Consider the following 21,655-nt stretch of genomic DNA (forward strand, 5'->3'; position numbering starts at 1 on the left):
TATATTATAAACCGTATTTGTAGAGGGTTACAAACCCAGTTAAATTAATTCTTTTTTTTTTTTTTTGACATGAATGTGGTGATGTGCATTTTTATATATAAATAGGTAGCTAAATAACCAACATTATTCATGACAATAGCCTAGCAATAAGCTAAACTCAAATGTAGAGGTACCGTTATTCTTGTAAATGTGATCGAAGTCGAACTCGAATTCATCCGACACTATAAACCTCCGTAATGCAGCTACGTAGCCGAGTATAATCTGAGACACCGAGTTTAGCGAGTCAAGCTAACGTTAACTAACACCAACTAAAACAGGCGAAGTGAGTGTCCTCACCCTGTTTACCTCCATGTTACAGAGGCTCTTGAACACCTTTCGTTGGTGTCCTTACATGCCCATATTGTTGGAAAAGCGCCAGTGAAATGAGCTACAGATAACGGAGTGAGCGGATGGTCCTTTCCAAAGTGTCCGTTTAAAGTGGACAAATTTAGTCCATTTTCTGGATATTGTGGGATCTTTGGGCCATTTGTGCACAGATGTCCCACTGTACATTGAATGATTGCAGCCAAAAACAACACACCTTTTCCTCATTTTGCATTAAATTAAGTGCAGCTTCTAGAGTTGTTGTCCACCATCTACGTCACAGGCAAGACGCCTATTAGAGTTTCCCAACACCGCTGGGGGGGGGGGGCAACATTCTTTTAAACCTAATTTGTAAATGTTTTCTGACTCTCAATAAACACAAGTTAGGAACTCAAATTCCACTGTATTTATCTGTTTAACACTTTCATAGAGCTGCTGCTTAGCCTTTAATGTGTAGAGCAGGGTATTTCATATAAATCAAAGGTCCGTTTAAGGTCCAGAGGGACACTTTTCTCCTATTTGTCCAAACCTCAGTGTTTGTGCTTTGTCTCTTCCTGGGGTTTCACTTTGCTGCTTTTGATGAATGACATTTTTTCAGCAAATGTAAGACCCTGCTTTAGATCTGGCCGCAGGAAGAATGTATTAAAGTGCTCGTGCTGTGTTCTCTCTCATGTCTGTCTTGTTGTCTCTAGTGAATTGGTTACACGGTAAACTGTCAGATTGAGTGTTGCTGTTTTAACTGTATTAGCTGAGTCTGTTGTCCGTTACCATGACGGTCTGAAAACTAATAATGCTTTATTGACATCTTTATTATCACTGTTTTATAACAGACAGATCCTGAGAGAAGTATTGCTTTGTCCAAATTTATGTCTGCCATTTGGAGGGTGTTGTGTGTCACTGTTTTTTAAATACTCTGACATTCTTATTCTCAGTAAGTTTTGAAAGCTTGTGGTTAATCTCAGAATAGAGAGGTGTGTGTGGAAACGGATGGCAGAATGCAGAGGCCTGTTATCAGCTTGTGGCCTTGATCTGGACTTCAATAAAAAAGAATCAGCTCCAGTACCTCTTCCTTTAGATGATTTGAAGAAAGGGCAATCAATATATCTCACATTGCACTTCAAATGGGCATCGTTTGTTACATCTGTAACCTCCTTCAGCTGGATTGCGAGTTTGAATGCTTGTATACCGACTGTATGACGCTTATCACTGAGCCACTGTAGTGTCAGACAGCGGTATACTTTAATATTTATTTTAGTCACAAAGTTGCCAGACGTTGCCCTACACACGTCAATAACTACAAGTAGAACAAGGATCTCTCCTGTCTATTATACATTTTTTGCTTTTCCAAAGTGGTAATGCTGCCTCATAGGATGCTTTAAAAGGACCTTAAGAGGAGTTTGCTCAGTTAAAATGGCACATGAGGTTTTTTTTTCCCCTCGAGTTGTCATTAGCTAGAGTAGTTGCACAGATAACACAGCCTTACCTCCTTACTTTAATGGATTTTTAAATTTAAATATCTATTATATTTTCTCTTTTAACGTGTGTTGTCTTTTTCATGTTCTATAGACATGTAGCAGTCTGTTTTGGAAATGTTGACAAATGTAGGAATTGTTTTGAATATTAATTTTAATGAATTCATGTTTCGATATTATACTGTGAAAAATATTCAAGTCTGAATAACTCTGGTTTATATTACATGAGAATTCTTTGGTATAGTTCCAAGAAGAAAATCTCTGTCTAGAGGATCTGTGTGCTGCTATTTTTTGTAATTTTTGTTTCAAATCTGATTTGAATCAGGTGGCATTCTACAATATAACCCACGTCAGACTAATTATCCTTTGGTTACAGAAGTCATGATGTGAGGCATAACAGTGCCTGGTGGCTATATTTATAATATATTATTAGTTTTATTTATATTTTATGGTCAATGCAGCTTATTGGAGCAGGAGTTTCCAACAGCCGTGTATGCTTCAGGACTCATGCACAGAAATAGAAACCATTGTAGGTTGGCGAAATCAAAAGACCAAAAATTGATGAGAGGGAGGCACTTGTTTCATTGTTCCCTGGGTTGGAATGAATGTAGGTTTGCGGGGGCGCGTCGTGGGCTCTGTAGTAGAGAAATGCAGTACTCTGTAAGCAGTATTGTATTCTATTGTATTGTACAAGTCAGATATTGCTTTCTTCTTGTTCAATATATTTGAGTTGTTGCGTGCATAAATCAATTAGGCTTGGTATTTTGAGAATGAAGTGTGTTCCACGTCCATGTCTGTATTCTTCACCACTGTATTGCATTAATCAGATACACAGCTGTGTGAATATTATTGGACCAGGGCTTGTATAATATAGTCTGTTACTTGTATTGGCTTTTCACTACTGATCTCGGAAGCATACAGATGAGTTCCCTATCAATTTATTTAGATTTTTTGTTCAGTGAGCCGGCTTTTCAGTAAATATGTTCTCTTTTTGTTCGTTCGTTTCGTTTTACACGTTGAACAGCTGCTGCCTGTGGTAGTCCTGTGGTGAGATTTGATGTAGAAGTATAGGCCTGTAACTCTTTCCTTCACCTTCAACCTTACCCGTTTTAAAAAAGCGCTTAGCTACTTAACTGTGCCACCAAAATTAATAATAATATATACTTTACTACTGTTATTGGAATAGGCTCAAACTCCCCCCCCCCAAACCCAATTTTACATCGGGGGGATTTTGGGGCTGGTTTCCTGTAGTCAGGTGGGTGTATAGTCATGTTGAAACCAAACTACCCACCAACAGGCGGGATGGCTTCTGAGTAACAAGATGATGCTTCTTTTTTTCCTCCCATGAGGATTGTTATTGTATGTGTGTTTTGATGTATTTTGTGTGTACTCTTTACTTTTCTCTCTTTACGCTCGGCTGAATTCAGGATTTTGGCAAAAATCAATTTTCTTGTTTTTGTATCACAGGGTGGGTCTTTCCTCATTAGCTTTGCTTCACTGAAGCAATAATTTCTCAGCGTCTGTCCCCTGAGCCAGCCCTCATCACTACTCATTTTCTCATGGAATAATTTGCCGTGCATCTGCAGCTATACACTGAGAGGATCGTTTCAATCTCTAATTGCTTTCCTTTCTGTTCTTCAGAGAACTACAGAGAGCTGTTTATGCTTCATTATGCTCTAAAGAAGGCATTAGGGAGATGCCTCCTTAACAGTTGTATACCTAAGCAATCAATATTCCCTCTAGCTGGAGAAAACTAGTGTCACACACACATTACCGAAACGCTCATCAAAAATCCTCCCACACGACTCAAGCGCCCCACCTACATTAAATAATTAAATGAATATGCCAGATAAATCAGCTTTGTTCGCAAGGAAGAAACGCATGTCAGACTTGCTCTTGATTGAACAAGCCTTTGTTACTCTATACTTTGATCTCCCTTGGCTCTATCTAGTCATACCTTCACTTCTCAACCACATTTGGTTCAGTGCTGAGGTGTTAACCATGAAGGAAGGCTACATGTCATTGAACCGGTTTCTTTTTCTCTGGGGTTATTTGTGATCGTCAGTGATGTCATTGATAAATTGTCAGTTTACTTCTGGTGAAACTCTCTGGTTAATGGGGAAGCATTTTTAACCTGTGCTCTTCGTTTGCATGACACTTCAGCCAAATGTTTCTGGCAGGAAATTGACCTATTAGAAATATGATTTAAAATATTTAAATTACAGCCCGTTTAGTCTGATTCTGAAAGTGTGTGAGAGCTTTAATGGCTGGCTGTTTTAACTGGGATTAGATAGAATCACCTTGAAACAGACAGAATACAATTTACAAAGTTGTCTAAAATGGTGGGCTTTGAAAAACAATACCATCTGAATGGAACAAAATGACATTTAGCGTGAGACAGTTGAAATACCAGGTTCACACTTTGTCATTACTTGGAACGATTGCGCATTGTTTCCTGAAGTAGGATTTATGTCCAACAAATACAAATCCCAAACAGCCTCAAACCATCAGCATCAGAGTTCTGGCGCAACAGGAGCTAAACGTTCTGTCATTTTCATGTATAAAGCTAGTCAGTGCTGCCAAAAAGACGTGTAGATTCTGGCTAGGGAAGAACAACCGATTCAGAGCGTTTCCTCGAGTTAGGTTTGGTCGGCTGAAATGCTGCTATAGGCCGTTATTTTGAAGGACATTGAGTTTAGCCTTTATCATTTGGTGTTGCTGTAATAGAGAAAGTACTGTACCACCTACTGTATCCAGAACACTTTCTAAACCTATACTAAATTCAAATAGAGGAGTTCTGGTGTTGGTGGTATGGAATTTTTCTTAAGAAACGTGTGAGTAAAGCACAGTTGTATAGAAACTGAACCACTCAGAGGAACATGACACATCTGTGACAGTGTTTCAATATGCACATGCCTGAATTTCACAAGTACATATGCTAAAAAAAAAAAAAAATAAGTGGGCCGGCTTGAGTGATCATCTGTGAGAAGCCCTTTGCATGTTCTGTTTAATAAATTATTATAGCAGTATTCTATAACTGGTTATTTGTAGAATGTAGAAATAATGCTGTATAAACGTTGCCTCTTATTTAAATCAGCAGTGACTCTCTTCTTTCACTTTATTCTGTTGTTTTAATTCACCGTATCCATTACTAAGCCCCAAGCACACCGTACCCTCTCCAGTCATTGGAAAAACTGTTAATGATTGTTCCTGTTTCTTTAATTGCAGGTATTAAATGAAGAATGTGACCAGAACTGGTATAAGGCAGAGCTAAACGGCAAAGACGGTTTCATCCCAAAGAATTATATAGAAATGAAAGCACACCCGTAAGTACAGCCACTTCTTCTCCTTCACTGTAGTCCATCTGCGTACATTCTCACATGAGCTTGGGTATTTTAGGTTTTCTAACCGTTCCTTGTGAGTTAAGTGTGAGGATCTTAAAATCATTAAACACATTTTCATTGACGTATAATCTCATGATCTGTGAGAACAGCTCGTAGAATGCACCATTTCTACATTGCGGTAATGTAGAGTGAGACTCTCTAGCCCAGCTCTTAGCATTAGCATCGAACTGCTGTAATCACATCAGCAAAGCCCCCTGAGCTAAATCACAGCTCATGTTGTAAAAGAGTGGTCCGTGCCATTGTCTGCTTGATTTCTGTTATCACGGAACACAGTACTGAAGAGTAATTTAGTAAAGTTCAGAACCTGGTCATTTGGTCACTTTAAACTGTAAAGCTTAGTTCTTTATCGGTAGCAGAGGACGCACTAGACCACAGTGCACTGTCTAGTTATTTAGTTCTCTATTTTGGTTAGCTATTTTTGTTTTTCCTTGCAGATTAGAAGACTTTTAAATGTGTCGGGTTTATTTTCATTCATATGTGGGAATATGAAAACTAGCGCTAGCTGCGTGTGCTTTTTAGTTAAGACTTATGTACTTGACTACATAGGGAATGAGGAGCTGTTTGCATTTCAGCCAGAGACAGGCGCGCTGTGAGACATCAGCGTTCCCGAAAATATCGTTTTCTTTCATCCGACACGAGAACAGTGTTTTTAAACATTTCCACGTTGGAGAGCGTTTTCAAATTCACCTTACTTTTCAGTGAAATAAAAACTCACTTTTTAAAAATGAAAGTAATAAAAGGCTTTGGAAATGTTGCAAAAGAGCAGTGCAGTTTAGGTGCAAGGACATTAACATCATTAACCTCAGTTACCTCTTGTTATCTCGATATCTCTATGGTATGACGCCCAACTCTAGATATTTCAGGTTTCCTCTGTGACATTTGTTGGCTGTTGTCAGTTTCCCCCCCATTTTTCTCAGTCATTATTAGACAGTTGAATAGAAGTGGATAGTTGGCCGTTATCTGTTCTAAATTTACCAAGAGGAACTAACTCTCCATCTGCTCAGTGTTTATACAAGTGTTTTCTTTAGGATATGAATATCTCTGTGGCAACACTGGGAATTAGACCCAGGATAGAGTTTGACCTTTCTAAGCCGGCAGTGTGATGAGATAATCAAAAGTTATCTAATGTTTTCTGAAATGGAGCATCATCTGACTAACCACACTATTGTAAAGGTCTCTAGGATTTTTTATCCTTTTTCTAAACTACTACAGGACACTGCAAATGGTGCTCATTGCTGTGGGCTTTTCATGGACTGTTTTGTATGCACTGTTTCCAAACGAAAATGGACAATGAAGAACTGCTTGTTTTGGAAATAAGCTTTGGGAAGCTGTGTACTTGCATGAACGTGTCTGAATTATAAATGCAAATATTAAATTGAAATTAAAGGAAATCCCACTGTGTATGGTGTTAGAATTTCAACGTATCGCACCAAAAGTTGCAGTTATTAGTTAAAGTTATTTCATTTTTAATGATATTAACTTGATCACTTGCCACTGAATATTGTCACAAAACTAAACTGAATTTGGCCCACTTTTTCTTAAAGTGAAAGCCTCATTGTCTCTGTTCTTTGCCTTCTTTTTACTTTTAGGCAGATGTTAGACTGAGATTTTCACAAGTGTCTTATAGTAGACAGATACATCTCACAGATCTATGAAGACGTGTATTTGCAGGAGAAACTACTCCTGTGGCTCACCGTGTGAAATATTATGTAATGACAGGGACCAGAAGTGTAGATGGCACACTTTTATATCTTAAGGCCTTTTGTCAAGGTTTGAAGTCAGTTACAAACGATTCAGCACTGATTAGCTTTAGAAGATAGGAAAGCTAATGACAGACTGACAGATGTTTAGTGAAGTAATTAACATTTATTCTTAAGAGACATCCTGAGATTTCATAGACGAATAAATACTAAACAAGCTCCAAAATACAGATTCTAGCACTTAATTGATTATTTATTCTCAGCGTGGTCACAGATCTTGACTAGAAGCCTGAGTAAGAGGAGTTGGGGTCATTCTTCTTCCAGCCAGACGTTTGTGTGGTTGTATAACAGGCGACCTTTGTGTCAGCAGAGAGGAAGAAATGTGCATTAAAGAACAGCTGGGCCTTGTGGGAGGCTCTACAGAGTTACCATAGCCATCAGGGGAAGGGGGGCGTCTTTTATCAGGCCCTGGGATGTAAATGTGTGTAATCATACAGAGCGGTGGTTGTCGGGGATGTCCTGATGGGCACTTCCTCATTACATGCTCTTGTGCATCTGTGCTATAGATGGACAGGAAAGAGCATCTGCCATTTTCTTATGTTCATCAGAGTGTAATGGCCAACTGTTTATTAAAGCCTTGGACTGTTATTCCAAAAGAAGTGGTGGTGGTGTCATGACTGTGAGGGTGTAAGGAAAATTTCAGCCAACAAATTGAGACCGTGTTCAGTGTTCAAAATATATTATAACTACAAATCAAGAATGCCCAGCGCACATTATCAGTTTCTCTTAGATATCAGTGGCATGCATTGTTACACCTCCAGCCGACACAGACCCAGTTCAAAGGTTAGTTAAAGGCTAAGCACCACGTAATGGACCTCCATGAATATTCCACATTATTGTAGTTACTGACAGACATAAGTATGAATTAAAATGAAAATAGCAGCTTAATTTGCTTTAAAACTGACAATTTTATTAAACTGACAGAAAAACCCGAGGTCTCTACGGAAATTCTTGAACGCAACCGTGACGTCAATAAATAACCAACATTATTCATGACAATAGCCTAGCAATAAGCTAAACTCAAATGTAGAGGTACCGTTATTCTTGTAAATGTGATCGAAGTCGAACTCGAATTCATCCGACGCTATAAACCTCCGTAATGCAGCTACGTAGCGGAGTATAATCTGAGACACCAAGTTTAGCGAGTCAAGCTAACGTTAACTAACACCAACTAAAACAGGCGAAGTGAGTGTCCTTACCCTGTTTACCTCCATGTTACAGAGGCTCTTGAACACCTTTCGTTGGTGTCCTTACATGCCCATATTGTTGGAAAAGCGCCAGTGAAATGAGCTACAGATAACGGAGTGAGCGGATGGTCCTTTCCAAAGTGCCCGTTTAAAGTTGACAAATTTAGTCCATTTTCTGGATATTTTGGGATCTTTGGGTCATTTGTTCACAGATGTCCCACTGTACATTGAATGATTGCAGCCAAAAACAACACACCTTTTCCTCATTGTACATTAAATTAAGTGCAGCTTCTAGAGTTGTTGTCCACCATCTACGTCACAGGCAAGACGCCTATTAGAGTTTCCCAACACCGCTGGGGGGGGGACCAACGGTCTTTTAAACCTTATTCCTTCAATTAGTAAGAAATAACATGTTTTCTGACTCTCAATAAACACAGGAACTCAAATTCCACTGTATTTATTTGTTTGACACTTTCATAGAGCTGCTGCTTAGCCTTTAAAGGTTGTTTTGGAGATTAGTGTTGATCTGTGAACAGAGAATCACACAATATCCACACATTAAACATGGAAAATGTATAAAGCAAGTAGGTATTCGGATATTAAAGCTGAATCGGGATCAGAGCCGACAAATCCTGTTTGGAGAAGGCGGAAGGTGCAGTGATATCGAAGTAATGACGTGCAGATATTTCCTTTAAAGAAATGTTGACCAGTTTATTGCACATTGGAAGAGTAGAGCGGTTGTAATCAGGACTGCTATGTTATGCCTGAAGTGGCTTCATTTTATGAATATTGATGAATATAAATCAGATATTGTTGGTTACTGAATCAGTACACTTCCAGTAATCCCCTAAAGAGACAGCTCTGGTACTAAAGTATTCATCGTCTCTGAAATGTAATTATGTGATTGTGAAATGTATTTCTAGTCTTGAGGGAATGATAAACGGTCATGTCACTGTCAGATTTGCATGCAGCTGTAGTCCTGACTTGTTTGTTGGCTGGCATGTAAATGCATAAGTGTATGGGAGGGGAAAGGAAAAAAACATGGTTCTCTTTTCTGATTAATGTTTTCCTAAGGTGACAGTGTTTTTTTGTTCGCCTCTCCCTTCATGCCTGTAAGCAACATTTCCACACTGTGCTTGTGCGTGTGTGTCCATGTGTGGGATGACGCAGGTCAAACCCATCATCCCTCGCTGTACTATGCTGATCTTAATTGCTTGACAGACCCTTTTTATCAGAGAGAGGACTAAAGTGTCCTCTGGCGATGCTGCGTTTCTCCACTACAGGACAGCATTAGTGCTGGGAACGTAGTGCCTCCTCCTCGTCATTATTCATCTAACCGTACATGCGATGCAGCCAGATTGCCAGCTTTGTCAGCTGCTTAATTATTAACTTCCCACTGCACTCCGTCCTGTCTTCACTTGAACTTAATTCATTTCTCTATTAATGTTTTTTGTGTAGTTTCTTGAACATCGTTTTTTTTCTGGAACGTTCTCTGTGCTCTGCAGATGTTTGCTCTTCTCACAGATCTCTATCTCTCACCCCGATGCAGAGGATTTTCTTCCTGGCTGCCGTGCTGTAAACCTCAGTTTACCTCTAATCTCAAAATAACACCGTGAACTGTTCACGAACTGAGGTATTTCGTAGCAGAAAGTATAAAACAGAAGGTTGTAGACTCCACAGCAGAACACAAAGCAAGTCTTTTGTAAGTCGTTCAGCGTAAGAGCGCCTGCTAAATACAGTAAATTTAAACTAGACTTCCCCAGCGTTTTGAGTCTGTGATTAGTGCTGGATAACCTCTGCACAAACACCGCTCGTTCTTTCACTTAAGATGAGTCGTTCTGACCGTTTAACATCATTAAAAGGCAAAGATTATATCCGTGTGTGCTTTCTATGTCTCTTATTCGATCCATTCATTATCTGTAACCCTTATCCAATTCAGGGTCACGGTGGGTCCAGAGCCTACCTGGAATCATTGGGCGCAAGGCGGGAACACACCCTGGAGGGGGCGCCAGTCCTTCACAGGGCAACACAGACAGACACACACACACACATTCACTCACACACTCACACCTACGGTCACCTTTGAGTCGCCAATCAACCTACCAACGTGTGTTTTTGGACTGTGGGAGGAAACCCACGCAGACACAGGGAGAACACACCACACTCCTCACTCCTCACAGACAGTCACCCAGAGGAAACCCACACAGACACAGGGAGAACACACCACACTCCTCACTCCTCACAGACAGTCACCCGGAGGAAACCCACACAGACACAGGGAGAACACACCACACTCCTCACTCCTCACAGACAGTCACCCGGAGGAAACCCACACAGACACAGGGAGAACACACCACACTCCTCACAGACAGTCACCCGGAGGAAACCCACACAGACACAGGGAGGACACACCACACTCCTCACAGACAGTCACACGGAGGAAACCCACACAGACACAGGGAGAACACACCACACTCCTCACAGACAGTCACCCGGAGGAAACCCACACAGACACAGGGAGGACACACCACACTCCTCACAGACAGTCACCCGGAGGAAACCCACACAGACACAGGGAGAACACACCACACTCCTCACAGACAGTCACTCGGAGCGGGAATCGAACTCACAACCTACAGGTCCCTGGAGCTGTGTGACTGCGACACTAACCTGCTGCGCCACCGTGCCTATGTCTCTTATTGTTTCTTTAAAGGTGATGATAAAATAAACTATGGAAAGTTCTCTTTGGTGAGAAGGCAGTGAAAAGAATTCATATAATCGGTTATGTCAGGTTTAAAAGGCATTTTAGCTTAGAGCAGTGCTCAGTAGGAATGGGGTCATATGATTTATTCATTAATCATGTATAGTTTATCACTGCATATGTGGAAAAATATAATGAGGATCAATTTCCACCTGAATAACAGTGGAAGAAAAATGTAAACCATTCCCTGATTCCTTCTAGTCTTTGCAGGTTTATTTCACTGCTGTGCTAATGTTCTTATTTAGTGCCAGTGTGCTAATTAAAGTAAGTGTGTGTGTGTGTGTGTGCGTGAGCAGGTGGTTCTTCGGGAGGATTCCTCGAGCCAGAGCTGAAGAGTTGCTGAACAAACAGAGGCATGATGGAGCTTTCCTCATCAGAGAGAGTGAGAGTGCACCTGGAGATTTCTCTCTGTCCGTCAAGTGAGTGACCACACCTCTGTTCTTCTGACTTTCACTGTTTCATTCTATTCCTCTGGCACTTAATCTTCGTTGCTGATCTCTCGTCATGTTAAGCAATGTCTGTTTATTGATACAGATTTTATCTCGTTCACCTCAGTCTTGCAGAGCCAGCACCAGTCACATGCTGCTCACTGCGTTACAAACAGGGGTTATACCTGTATCATAACGTGTAGTTCTGAGAAACAGTGAATACATATCATATACGTAATGCTGTGTAGTCCGTTTAGAAAGTGTTTCTTCCACATGACACCCATGAATGACGTTGCTGTTATGACCTGGTCTAGGGTTGAGCCGTAACAGAATGAGATGTGTGTTGGGATTAGTGTATGGGAGAGGAATAACTGTAAGAGAGATGTGAATGTGGATGAAAATTTGGACGAAAAGGACACAAACGGAAACACAAAATGGATAATGAATAGAATATATGTTGTAGATGTGATATTTACAATGACACAAACACCAATGAACTTCAGGACGGCCTTATGCCGACAAAAATAACAAACAAACGCCCCGTCCAACTGACCCACAGACAGCTCTAACTTACCTAAGGGAAAACAAAAGACAATGTCTTACCTCACTCCCTAAATATACACAAAAACACACAAAACCCACTCCCAAAACAAACGGCAGCTGACTCTACTCTGGTGAAACACCTGGTTTTAGACCACAGTAATTTATTAGTCTGGTGTAGGGCCTCCTTTTGCGGCCGATACAGCGTCAGTTGGTCTTGGGAATGACATACACAAGTCCTGCACAGTGGTCAGAGGGATTTGAAGCCATTCTTCTTGCAGGATAGTGGCCAGGTCTCTACGTGATGCTGGTGGAGGAAAACGTTTCCTGACTCGCTCCTCCAAAACACCCCAAAGTGTCTCAATAATATTTAGATCTGGTGACTGTGCAGGCCATGGGAGATGTTCAACTTCACTTTCATGTTCATCAAACCAGTCTTTCACCAGTCTCGCTGTGTGTATTGGTGCATTGTCGTCCTGATACACGGCACCGCCTTCAGGACACAGTGTTTGAACCATTGGATGCACATGGTCTTACTGGTGCAGTGTGGAGTTAATGAAGATTGTCCACCAGGCTGCTCCAATTTAGCCATGAAACCTCCCACACTACAATGACAGGTGTTTCACTTTCACTGTCCAACCCCTGTATATACACAGTATTTAGAATACTTTACAAACGACAGATCTAACGTCAGTAACCAAAAAGTGGCAAAAACAAACTCCTAGTCGAAGTAGGACTGTCACAAAGTCAAAACCAGGAAAAAACACAGAATTCAATACACAACGAAATCACCGAAGCACAGCACAAACACGGCTCTAGCAGCGTACACACAGAGGTATTTATGATTCCCTCCGAGATGACGTACGTAGAGGAAACGGTGACAGACAGAACACATGGACCGGATGGCGGACCGGACTCAGGACGCTGAACTTGAATCTGGAGCGAACTCTAGACGGATGAACAAACACCTCATTAATACCTCTTTTATGAAGTTGACTTACAAAGAATCCTGTAAATGGATACAGACATGTTTGGACATTCAGGACTTACAGGTCCATTTTGTGTTCAAGTTTCTCCAGGCCTCAAGCTCACTCTAGGTCTCCTCTCCAGCATTTATTCCTTATTTTAGCACCTTGCACATCTGAGCACGGGCGAACGCACTCCTGCACAGTCTGAATGACCATAAAGTTCACTGCATGGACCCTACATTTCTCTACTCTCTATTTCTCTACTTAATCACTAGGCTTTTGTGTTCTTTAGTGTTTTCGTGTTCGTGGTCCCCGTTGAGCCCAGGACGAACTAAACTGTGATGCGTAAAAGCTTGCAGAGTGCTGATTGGCTGGAGAGACTTCTCAGTCTCCAAAACTGTAGTAGAGACAACACTGGTCTTTATCCAGTTCACAACGGCAGCTCATAATAATATGCGGTGATCTTTGAAGAGGTTCAAATGCTTCTTGTATTTGTCTCTAATTGGAAACGAATAAAGCATGGGGAGCTGTGGTAGTGGGCAAACAAACCAGGTACGAGGTCAAAAAGTGAAAAAGCACCGTGTGGGTCTTAATATTTCCTCCTGCTGTCTGCCTGTGAGTCATGAGGCCGTTCTGGTTTTTCATGTGCAGTTCCATATTTAAAACATCTCCTGATTGTCATCTTCGTAATTACTCATTTTCTCCCAGCGCCACATCTCTGTTCCCTCACTGACAGACACTGCGTCTGTGTCCTGTTCCAGTCGGGTTTGTGTGTGTGAGAGTTCTGATAGACATCAGGACGTTTCAGAACATTTTACCGTCAGAATACAGCATTGATATCGGAGTCTCTCAGTTAGGCTTCGTGTGTTAGGACTGTGTCATCCACGAAGTAAATGAGTGTGTTAAAAACTTGACTGTTAACACCACAGGCCCCGTTAGTTCATGACTTTCTACTATGAATCGTATATAAGACACACTCTTTCATGTTCTCTATGTTTCTGCAGGTTTGGAAATGATGTGCAGCACTTTAAAGTGTTGCGTGATGGAGCAGGGAAATACTTCCTTTGGGTGGTAAAGTTTAATTCACTCAATGAGCTGGTCGATTACCATCGCTCTACTTCTGTCTCTCGGAACCAACAGATCTTTCTACGAGATATAGAGCAGGTGCCTCAGGTCAGTCACCACTCACACACACACACACACACACACACACACAAGCCTATTACGTATATTAGCCTAATACCTACACGGCTATTTGTGTTTTACATTTGTCCTTTGTGGTGTTTGAAGATGTTCGGCTTGGCATTTTAGAACACAGACAACATGACTGTATCAAAGGAGACTGATTTTATGCATGTGGTGGAAGTTAACATCAAAGTGCAGCCATTTTGAAACCTGTATCACCACCAAAATCAGGCTTTTCCCCAATGGGAAAACAAGAAATCTCTTGTGTAGTGTTTTGTTTTAAAAAGTCTTTCTACGTAGGGATTTTTTTTAATGAATCTCGTGTTCATTACACAACTTTACGGGTTCTTAAACGTTCTAATCCATGTTTGTGGTCTCGTACCTGCAGCACCCGACGTACGTGCAGGCCCTGTTTGACTTTGACCCTCAAGAAGACGGTGAGCTGGGTTTCAGGCGCGGGGATTTCATCCAGGTCCTGGATAACTCTGACCCCAATTGGTGGAAGGGAGCGTGCCACGGCCAAACGGGCATGTTTCCACGCAACTACGTCACGCCTGTTAGTCGGAACATGTAAAAAACGAAAAGAAAAGAAAGCCCCTTACTTCCTACACACTCACAGAGAACCCTAGACCCACCCCGACTCCCAACGGCAAGCTCCAAACCCCTAACACACTGAGATTTTTGCAGAGTGAAAAGGAGAAACGGAAACCCTTGAAGAAGGAAAAATACGTGGAGAATGGATGTCCTGTCCCTCCAGTGACAACTGAGCGAAATGAGCGCTGATTCCTGAGAATATTTGCTTCACCACGAACGAACGAACGCTTGCAGCCAGGGCCTGTGCACGCCGCGAGGACCAAGAGATGAGTCTAAAGCATAAAGCAACAACCGCCCGAATGAAACCAAAACATGATTGTGTTTAGATTCACCCTGCTGCTTCTGCTTTTTCTTTTTCTTACAGCTCCTTCCCTCACCACCCTCTCCTTTGTAGTGCATTTTTCCCTTGCCATTAATTTGCGGCTGCATGTTTTTAATCACTGCGTAAGAGAAAATTCAAATGCTGTTTAAGTTTTATAAATAAAAGATCTAACAATATATAAGATTCAACTTTTAAAAAAACAAAAAGAAAACCGACGTTTAACCGAAGTTTCCAAACAAGTGTCGTACATCAACTTTGGGCTGTGTTTAAAAAAAAACAAAAAATAATGATAATAAAATAAATAAAAAATAGAAAAATATATTAAAAATAAAAATAAAACAACACCTATAGAGAGAATCCATTTTTTAAGAATATATATTATATATTTGTATGTGTTTGTCTGTTTTACCTTTCCACATTTTTTTTTTTTTTTTTTTTTTCTTTCCCCCTTTTTCCCCACTTTGTGTAAATTATGTTCAGTTATTTTTGGATGAAACAGAGTAGCTCTGGGACATGCTGAATCGTCAGTATAATGTTTATTAATTACGTCTGAGATTGCTCAGACAAAGCCACATATTTAAATCGTCATGTGTTAGAGCTGCGTACTTTTATTTCTTCATCAGGACGCTACCTTTCAGTGACACACAGGTGAGAGCCATTTTTCCTTCAGGAGTTTGTTCAATGTGAAATCATTAGAGGCCAGGCACCGGTATTTATTGCAGCCACTTTTACTTCTAGGGCCGTGAATGTAGCTGAGTTTAGTCCATGGAAACGAACACGAGGAAAGTCCGTTCGGAGTTCTGAACCACACCACGGCGTAGCGAGAGGCAGGTCTGTTTAGAGTGTCAAAGCAGATACTATTCAGTGTTCCACGTATCCACGTTTTAACCAGAGGATTTGAGATCCTCAGGTTCTGATCCGGTCCCGGTCCGTAACTGGCGCCGGTAAAAACCAGGATGAGAAACCAAGTCTTGTAAGTGAACAGTAGAAATAGCTTTACTCCTCTCCCGCCCCCCACTCCCTCTGTCTTTTGAGCACTTGATCTGTCAGCCATTTTGATTCCTTTATATTTTCTGTTTAATGTTTGACCTGTAGTTGAGTTGCATTGTGTTGATTTGTTCTCTCTGGATTAGTGCCTTTTCTCTGGTGTGTCAGTGTCTCCGGCCTGCAGGCTCTGTCTATACCGCAGCAAGAGATCACGTCTCGACTCCTGCCTCCAAACAGCAACCCCACACACACCCAACACACTCATCTGCACCAGTGTCTTCATGGAACCAAACCTTCGTATTTAAATGTCTCACACTCTCTTTCCTAAATATACTTAATGTTCTGGCTGTTTGTTTGTTTTTTTTTCTCTTTTTTTTTTTATTTGCCTTTTTTTTGTTTTTCAATTAATAAAAATGAAATTCCGAAAATATCACAGTGTGTATCGTCTTTTCACTGGCCTCTAACTGATGTCTTGTTATGTTTGATCATCTGTTAAAGTAGAGAAGTACTCACTGGTGTTAGCTGTGTGGGTTTTATTGATTCCTGTTCGTTCATGCAGTGGCCTGCACCATTTGTAAAAGTTTACTCTGAAAGTTTCAGCTGTGTGTGTGTGTGTGTGTGTGTGTGTGTGTGATGCTAAATGAGGAGGACAAATTGTTAGGCTTCAATTACTTAGCTACTTAAGCTTTGTTGCCTCAGGGCACAACTAAAGGAGGTTCAGTGATGTTTGAGTTGCTCTTTGAGCAAAGCACATTATACGAGAACTGCTCGGAAGAACGTCGGCCTTAAAAAGGACTGTAAGAAAAAAACAGCCTGCATAATTATAGGAAATGAAAAGGTGGATGTTAAAATAGAAAAGAACTGCAGCTGCAATGATACACACACACACACACACTGTTAATAGGAATAGTAACAAACTTTAAACATGAAAAGTGTGAACAACTCGATGTTTCAGCAACAACTTAATGCTTCAAATCGAAGAGAAATGTGCTGGAAACATCGGAGATTTCAATCAAAAGAAGCTGATTCTACAATGATTTAATAATAAAAAAATAAACACATCCCCTCCCAAATCTAGCTGACAAGGACAGCTTGATGATTGTGTGTGTGTGTGTGTGTGCGCACACCGCCTTGGGTCCTGTGGCTTTGCTCAGCCAAAACCTAAATGTTGCATTATTTCTAGTCTGGTGAACTTTCTGCTGCAGCGCTGTGTGTGTGTGTGTGTGTTTGCCGTTGGCTTTACCTCAACGCTGACCATTGGTATGACCACTCTCTGGCTGCATTCGGACTGTAATTCCGCCTGTCTCCTGATTGGCCGCAGCATGTTGCACTAATATGAATACAGAGAAAGCGTTTAGCCATCCATCAGTGTTGAATAGCTGTTGCCTGGAGAGCTCTGAACCCTTTTAACGGTTCACATCACTGAAACATTATTTATAAACCATTGGCTGGGCTTTGGGAATCTGTTGAATATTAATTCCATTGAGCTGCAGCCAAAGGTATCATAGATGGGAAGAGATACAGCCAATGAATATTTGTTTCATCCCCTGCTGTCCCTTCCTGCTGTAGGTCATGTGCAGATTTCTAACCATATGGTAGGACTCCATAGGCCTCGGGCCAGATGCGAGATGATTATGAAGCAGGTCATCGGCACGGCCTGACATTATCGAGACCCGAGGAGATGTTCAAAGCAGTGGGTGGCCCCAAGATTAATACCAACTTAGATGTTTTGCAAATGACATTGATGACCCACACACATTGAGAACACACACAGAGAACACACTGCAGCAGTGAGACCACCGTGAAGAGCATCACTGAAACTTGAGCTCCCTTAAAAACAATAAAATCTGTAGATGACCGTGAATGTGAAATTACGCTGCACTGGGAACATCTGTAGAAAAATTAATAAATTCAACAATGCAACATCCAGCTTGTGATGTTTCTCTGTACGTTTTCACTGTGTAAATATCTTCTGATGAATGGACCAATAGAAATGATCCAAAATGACTCAAATTAAAATCTTTTTACATAGACTTCCGTTGAAATTGCATTTTTTACATGGACTTTTGTTACAGTATCATGCTTCTAACAGCAGAAAAACCCTTTAAGTGCTATTTTTAAAATCTGCAGGGTGGGCCGTTTATATGAATACAACTTAATAAATTGGGAATGTTTGTTGATATTAACTTCCTGTTTGTGGCACATTAGTATATGGGAGGGGGAAACTTTTCAAGATGGGTGGTGACCATGGCGGCCATTTTGGATCCAACTTTTGTTTTTTCAATGGGAAGAGGGTCATGTGACACATCAGACTTATTGTTAATTTCACAAGAAAAACAATGTTGTGCTTGATTTTAACGTAACTTTATTCTTTCGTGAGTTATTTACAAGTTTCTGAGCACTTATAAAATGTGTTCAAAGTGCTGCCCATTGTGTTGATTGTCAATGCAGTCCTCTTCTCCCACTCTTCACACACTGATAGCAACACCGCAGGAGAAATGCTAGCACAGGCTTCCAGTATCCGTAGTACACCATTGTTTTTCTTGTGAAATTCCCAATGAGTTTGATGTGTCACATGACCCTCTTCCCTTTGAAAAAACAAAAGTTGGATCCAAAATGGCCACCATGGTCACCACCATCTTGAAAAGTCCCCCTCCATATACTAATGTGCCACAAACAGGAAGTTAATATCACCAACCATTCCCGCTTTATTAAGGTGTATCCACATAAACGGCCCACCCTGCAGATATACGTATTTTTTTTAAATCCAACATCAAACCACATACAACCCACTCTCCTTCATTTTCACAGTCCAGAGAATAATTGAAGCCTGCGCATTGTTTTACGAGGTCATAGATCTAAAGAGAAACAATTTTAAAGCAATGTTTGTCCGTGGTAAATAATCATAGGTTGCAGAGTGAATCCTACGTCACATGACCCTGTTCACATCATCATAAATCAAATGAGTTATTAAGCCCTGAATGCAATTATCTCCTCTGTTTAACATCACAGTCTGCAATTACCGTAGACTAAGAGTGCTCCATGTTTGTCTAATCAAATGATATTAAGTGAGGTGAAGCACTATCAAGTACTTCTTCCTAAGTGCTTTGTCTCCAAACAGATGACAATACTGCTGGAGTAGTCTGGGCTGCTCTGCTCTACAACGCTGTGGTTATGTAAAATGCAAAAGCTGTGTTCATTCTTCTCTTCCTGACAGGTGCCCTGATGAGATCATCTGGAGCCTATACCACTCACCCATGGGTTACCCACATGATCCAGGTCCACCCAGTGATTGGTGGGCTTTTGTGTGACATGTTAGAAGGCTCTGCTGAAAAATAAAGAAAAGATATATCAGCAGATGATTTAATCTCGCTATGTAAATGTGTCCCAAAATGCAAAGTTGCTGGTCACTGTGTAGTCCTGCTCATCTTATCTCCATCTTAACAGGTAGATGGGGGGCATTAACCAGGAACGTCTGAACGGCACCATGACACACCCACGAACCCAGATTACATCTGACTGTCTCCGGGACATCACCCTCGGAAAATCAAACACATGACGTTCCACCTCTGTTCTGTCATTAATCTTTATTGCTATGGAAAGGGTTAATCGTTACTGCTTAGGCCTGCCCTCTCTGAAAGGCAATGGTCACGATGGTCATAATATTCAGAAAACGTGTCCTCACTATTTGCTAGCTCTACAGTGTTTTCGCACACTGGAAAAAGCTCTGGTGTTTGTACGCAGCAGTGGCTCTGTAAATGGGGAAAAATATAAAGGGAAGGAAATGGCTCAGGACTTCTTACTCAAACCAACCGTTCCACATTAGAAATTAAAAATTAAATTAAAAATTATACACATTCTGGTGTGTAGGTGTTTAAGAATATTAAACCCTTGACTTTCATTGAAAGGGGTTTAATAAACACTTAAATTATTTAATTAAAAAGAAAAAAAATACTATCTCAAGCTCTAAACTCCACGGGGCTTTCAAATTCCCGCTCTCCATTTGATAGTGTGTGCTTAGCATGTGTGGTCCCGGTTCAGAATATTTAAATTTGATGTAATAGCGCCACCTGCCGACAAGGTGTGATTTTTTTTATACTGACCCTTTTTTCTATGGAAGCCTGTTTCCGCCACCAAAAATAATACAAAAAAGACACCAGTTGTTATTTTTCATTAATATGCAATTTGCTGTCTCAGTATTTCCAGATACTAACTCATTATTTTGAGATACTAAGTCAATATATTGAGATTGTATACCATCTCAATATACTGACTTATTATCTAAAATAATGAGTTAGTATCTCAAAATAATGAGATAGTATCTCTAAATATTGAGATAGCAACTGGTATATTAATGAAAAATACCAACTGGTGCCTTTTTTTATATTATTTTTGGTGGCGGAAACAGGCTTCCATATTTGTCAGTAAACTTAATAAATTGATTTATTTTGGTTGATTATTACTGAAAATCCTTGTTATAAGTTTTATATAAACACCATGTCATTACATTTTTGTTTTACCTGTTTTTTTTTTGTATTCTTGTAAATTGTATATTTATTTTTTTGTTTTTATTACAACATTAAGTTCAATACAGATGAATTAAGAATGCTTCCACCCACAGTGAATGTAGTTTATTTACGGAGTATGAAGCTGGTCTGTACAGTCACTGGAACTGTTACATTTGTTATTCTGTTGATTTTTTTGTTTTTGATGACAGGAGTCCAGTGGCCGTACTCTCACAGTTAGTCAGGACATGTGTTAGATACACTTTCAAAATCTCTGTTTTTCTTGTCATTCAGAAATATCTTTAGGTCCGTGCACATGTAAGAGCTGCTCAGCTGCGGAGGGAAGGCAAAAAAACGAGTCTTTCTTGGAAATGGCTTATTAATGTAAAGCTTTATAACACTGGAATCAATTAGAGGTGAGCACCAAATCAAACATCTTCTGGAACTATTGTTAATTTTGTTTGTGAGGTTTACATCAAATTTTCTAGATATTTTTAAATGTCTTTAATTTTTTAGCAGCTTTCTTGTCTGTCTACCACAACTTTCTTCAGTAAACCCTCATTTTCAACCAGTTCTTACATCAGTCCAGTTACCCTCTGTTACTCCCCTGAGAGCAAAGAGACGGCGGACCACTGTCGACCCACTGAGGGCACAGTTGGAGGTCCACTAGTGTTTTACACAGCGTTTTCTGGGCGGACCGCTGCTGATTAAACAGAATTTTAGATAAAAACCCACATTTTAGGGCGGCACGGTGGAGCAGCAAGTAGTGTCGCAGTCACATAGCTCCAGGGGCCTGGAGGTTGTGAGTTCGATTCCTGCTCCAGGTGACTGTCTGTGAGGAGTGTGGTGTGTTCTCTCTGTGTCTGCTTGGGTTTCCTCCGGGTGACTGTCTGTGAGGAGTGTGGTGTGTTCTCCCTGTGTCTGCGTGAGTTTCCTCCGGGTGACTGTCTGTGAGGAGAGTGGTGTGTTCTCTCTGTGTCTGCTTGGGTTTCCTCCGGGTGACTGTCTGTGAGGAATGTGGTGTGTTCTCTCTGTGTCTGCTTGGGTTTCCTCCGGGTGACTGTCTGTGAGGAGTGTGGTGTGTTCTCCCTGTGTCTGCGTGAGTTTCCTCCGGGTGACTGTCTGTGAGGAGTGTGGTGTGTTCTCCCCGTGTCTGCGTGGGTTTCCTCCAGGTGACTG

General features: G+C 40.9%; 1 protein-coding gene across 3 annotated transcripts in view; it reads left to right on the forward strand.

Moving 5' to 3' along the window:
• grb2b (growth factor receptor-bound protein 2b) overlaps positions 1–16,390 on the forward strand; it is a 43,159-nt gene extending 26,769 nt beyond the window's left edge. For 2 of the 3 annotated variants that reach the window (XM_066642141.1, XM_066642142.1), the window contains exons 3-6: positions 5,064–5,161; positions 11,244–11,366; positions 13,888–14,056; positions 14,457–16,390. In XM_066642141.1, the coding sequence (XP_066498238.1) occupies positions 5,064–5,161; positions 11,244–11,366; positions 13,888–14,056; positions 14,457–14,642 (576 nt within the window). In that variant the 3' untranslated portion in view covers positions 14,643–16,390. The remainder of the gene's footprint in view (positions 1–5,063; positions 5,162–11,243; positions 11,367–13,887; positions 14,057–14,456) is intronic. The other variant, XR_010795173.1, reaches the window with a different exon arrangement.
• Positions 16,391–21,655: the final 5,265 nt, after the last annotated feature.

Source organism: Hoplias malabaricus, chromosome 13, assembly GCF_029633855.1.
Source record: "Hoplias malabaricus isolate fHopMal1 chromosome 13, fHopMal1.hap1, whole genome shotgun sequence".
NCBI classification, from domain to species: Eukaryota; Metazoa; Chordata; class Actinopteri; order Characiformes; family Erythrinidae; genus Hoplias; species Hoplias malabaricus.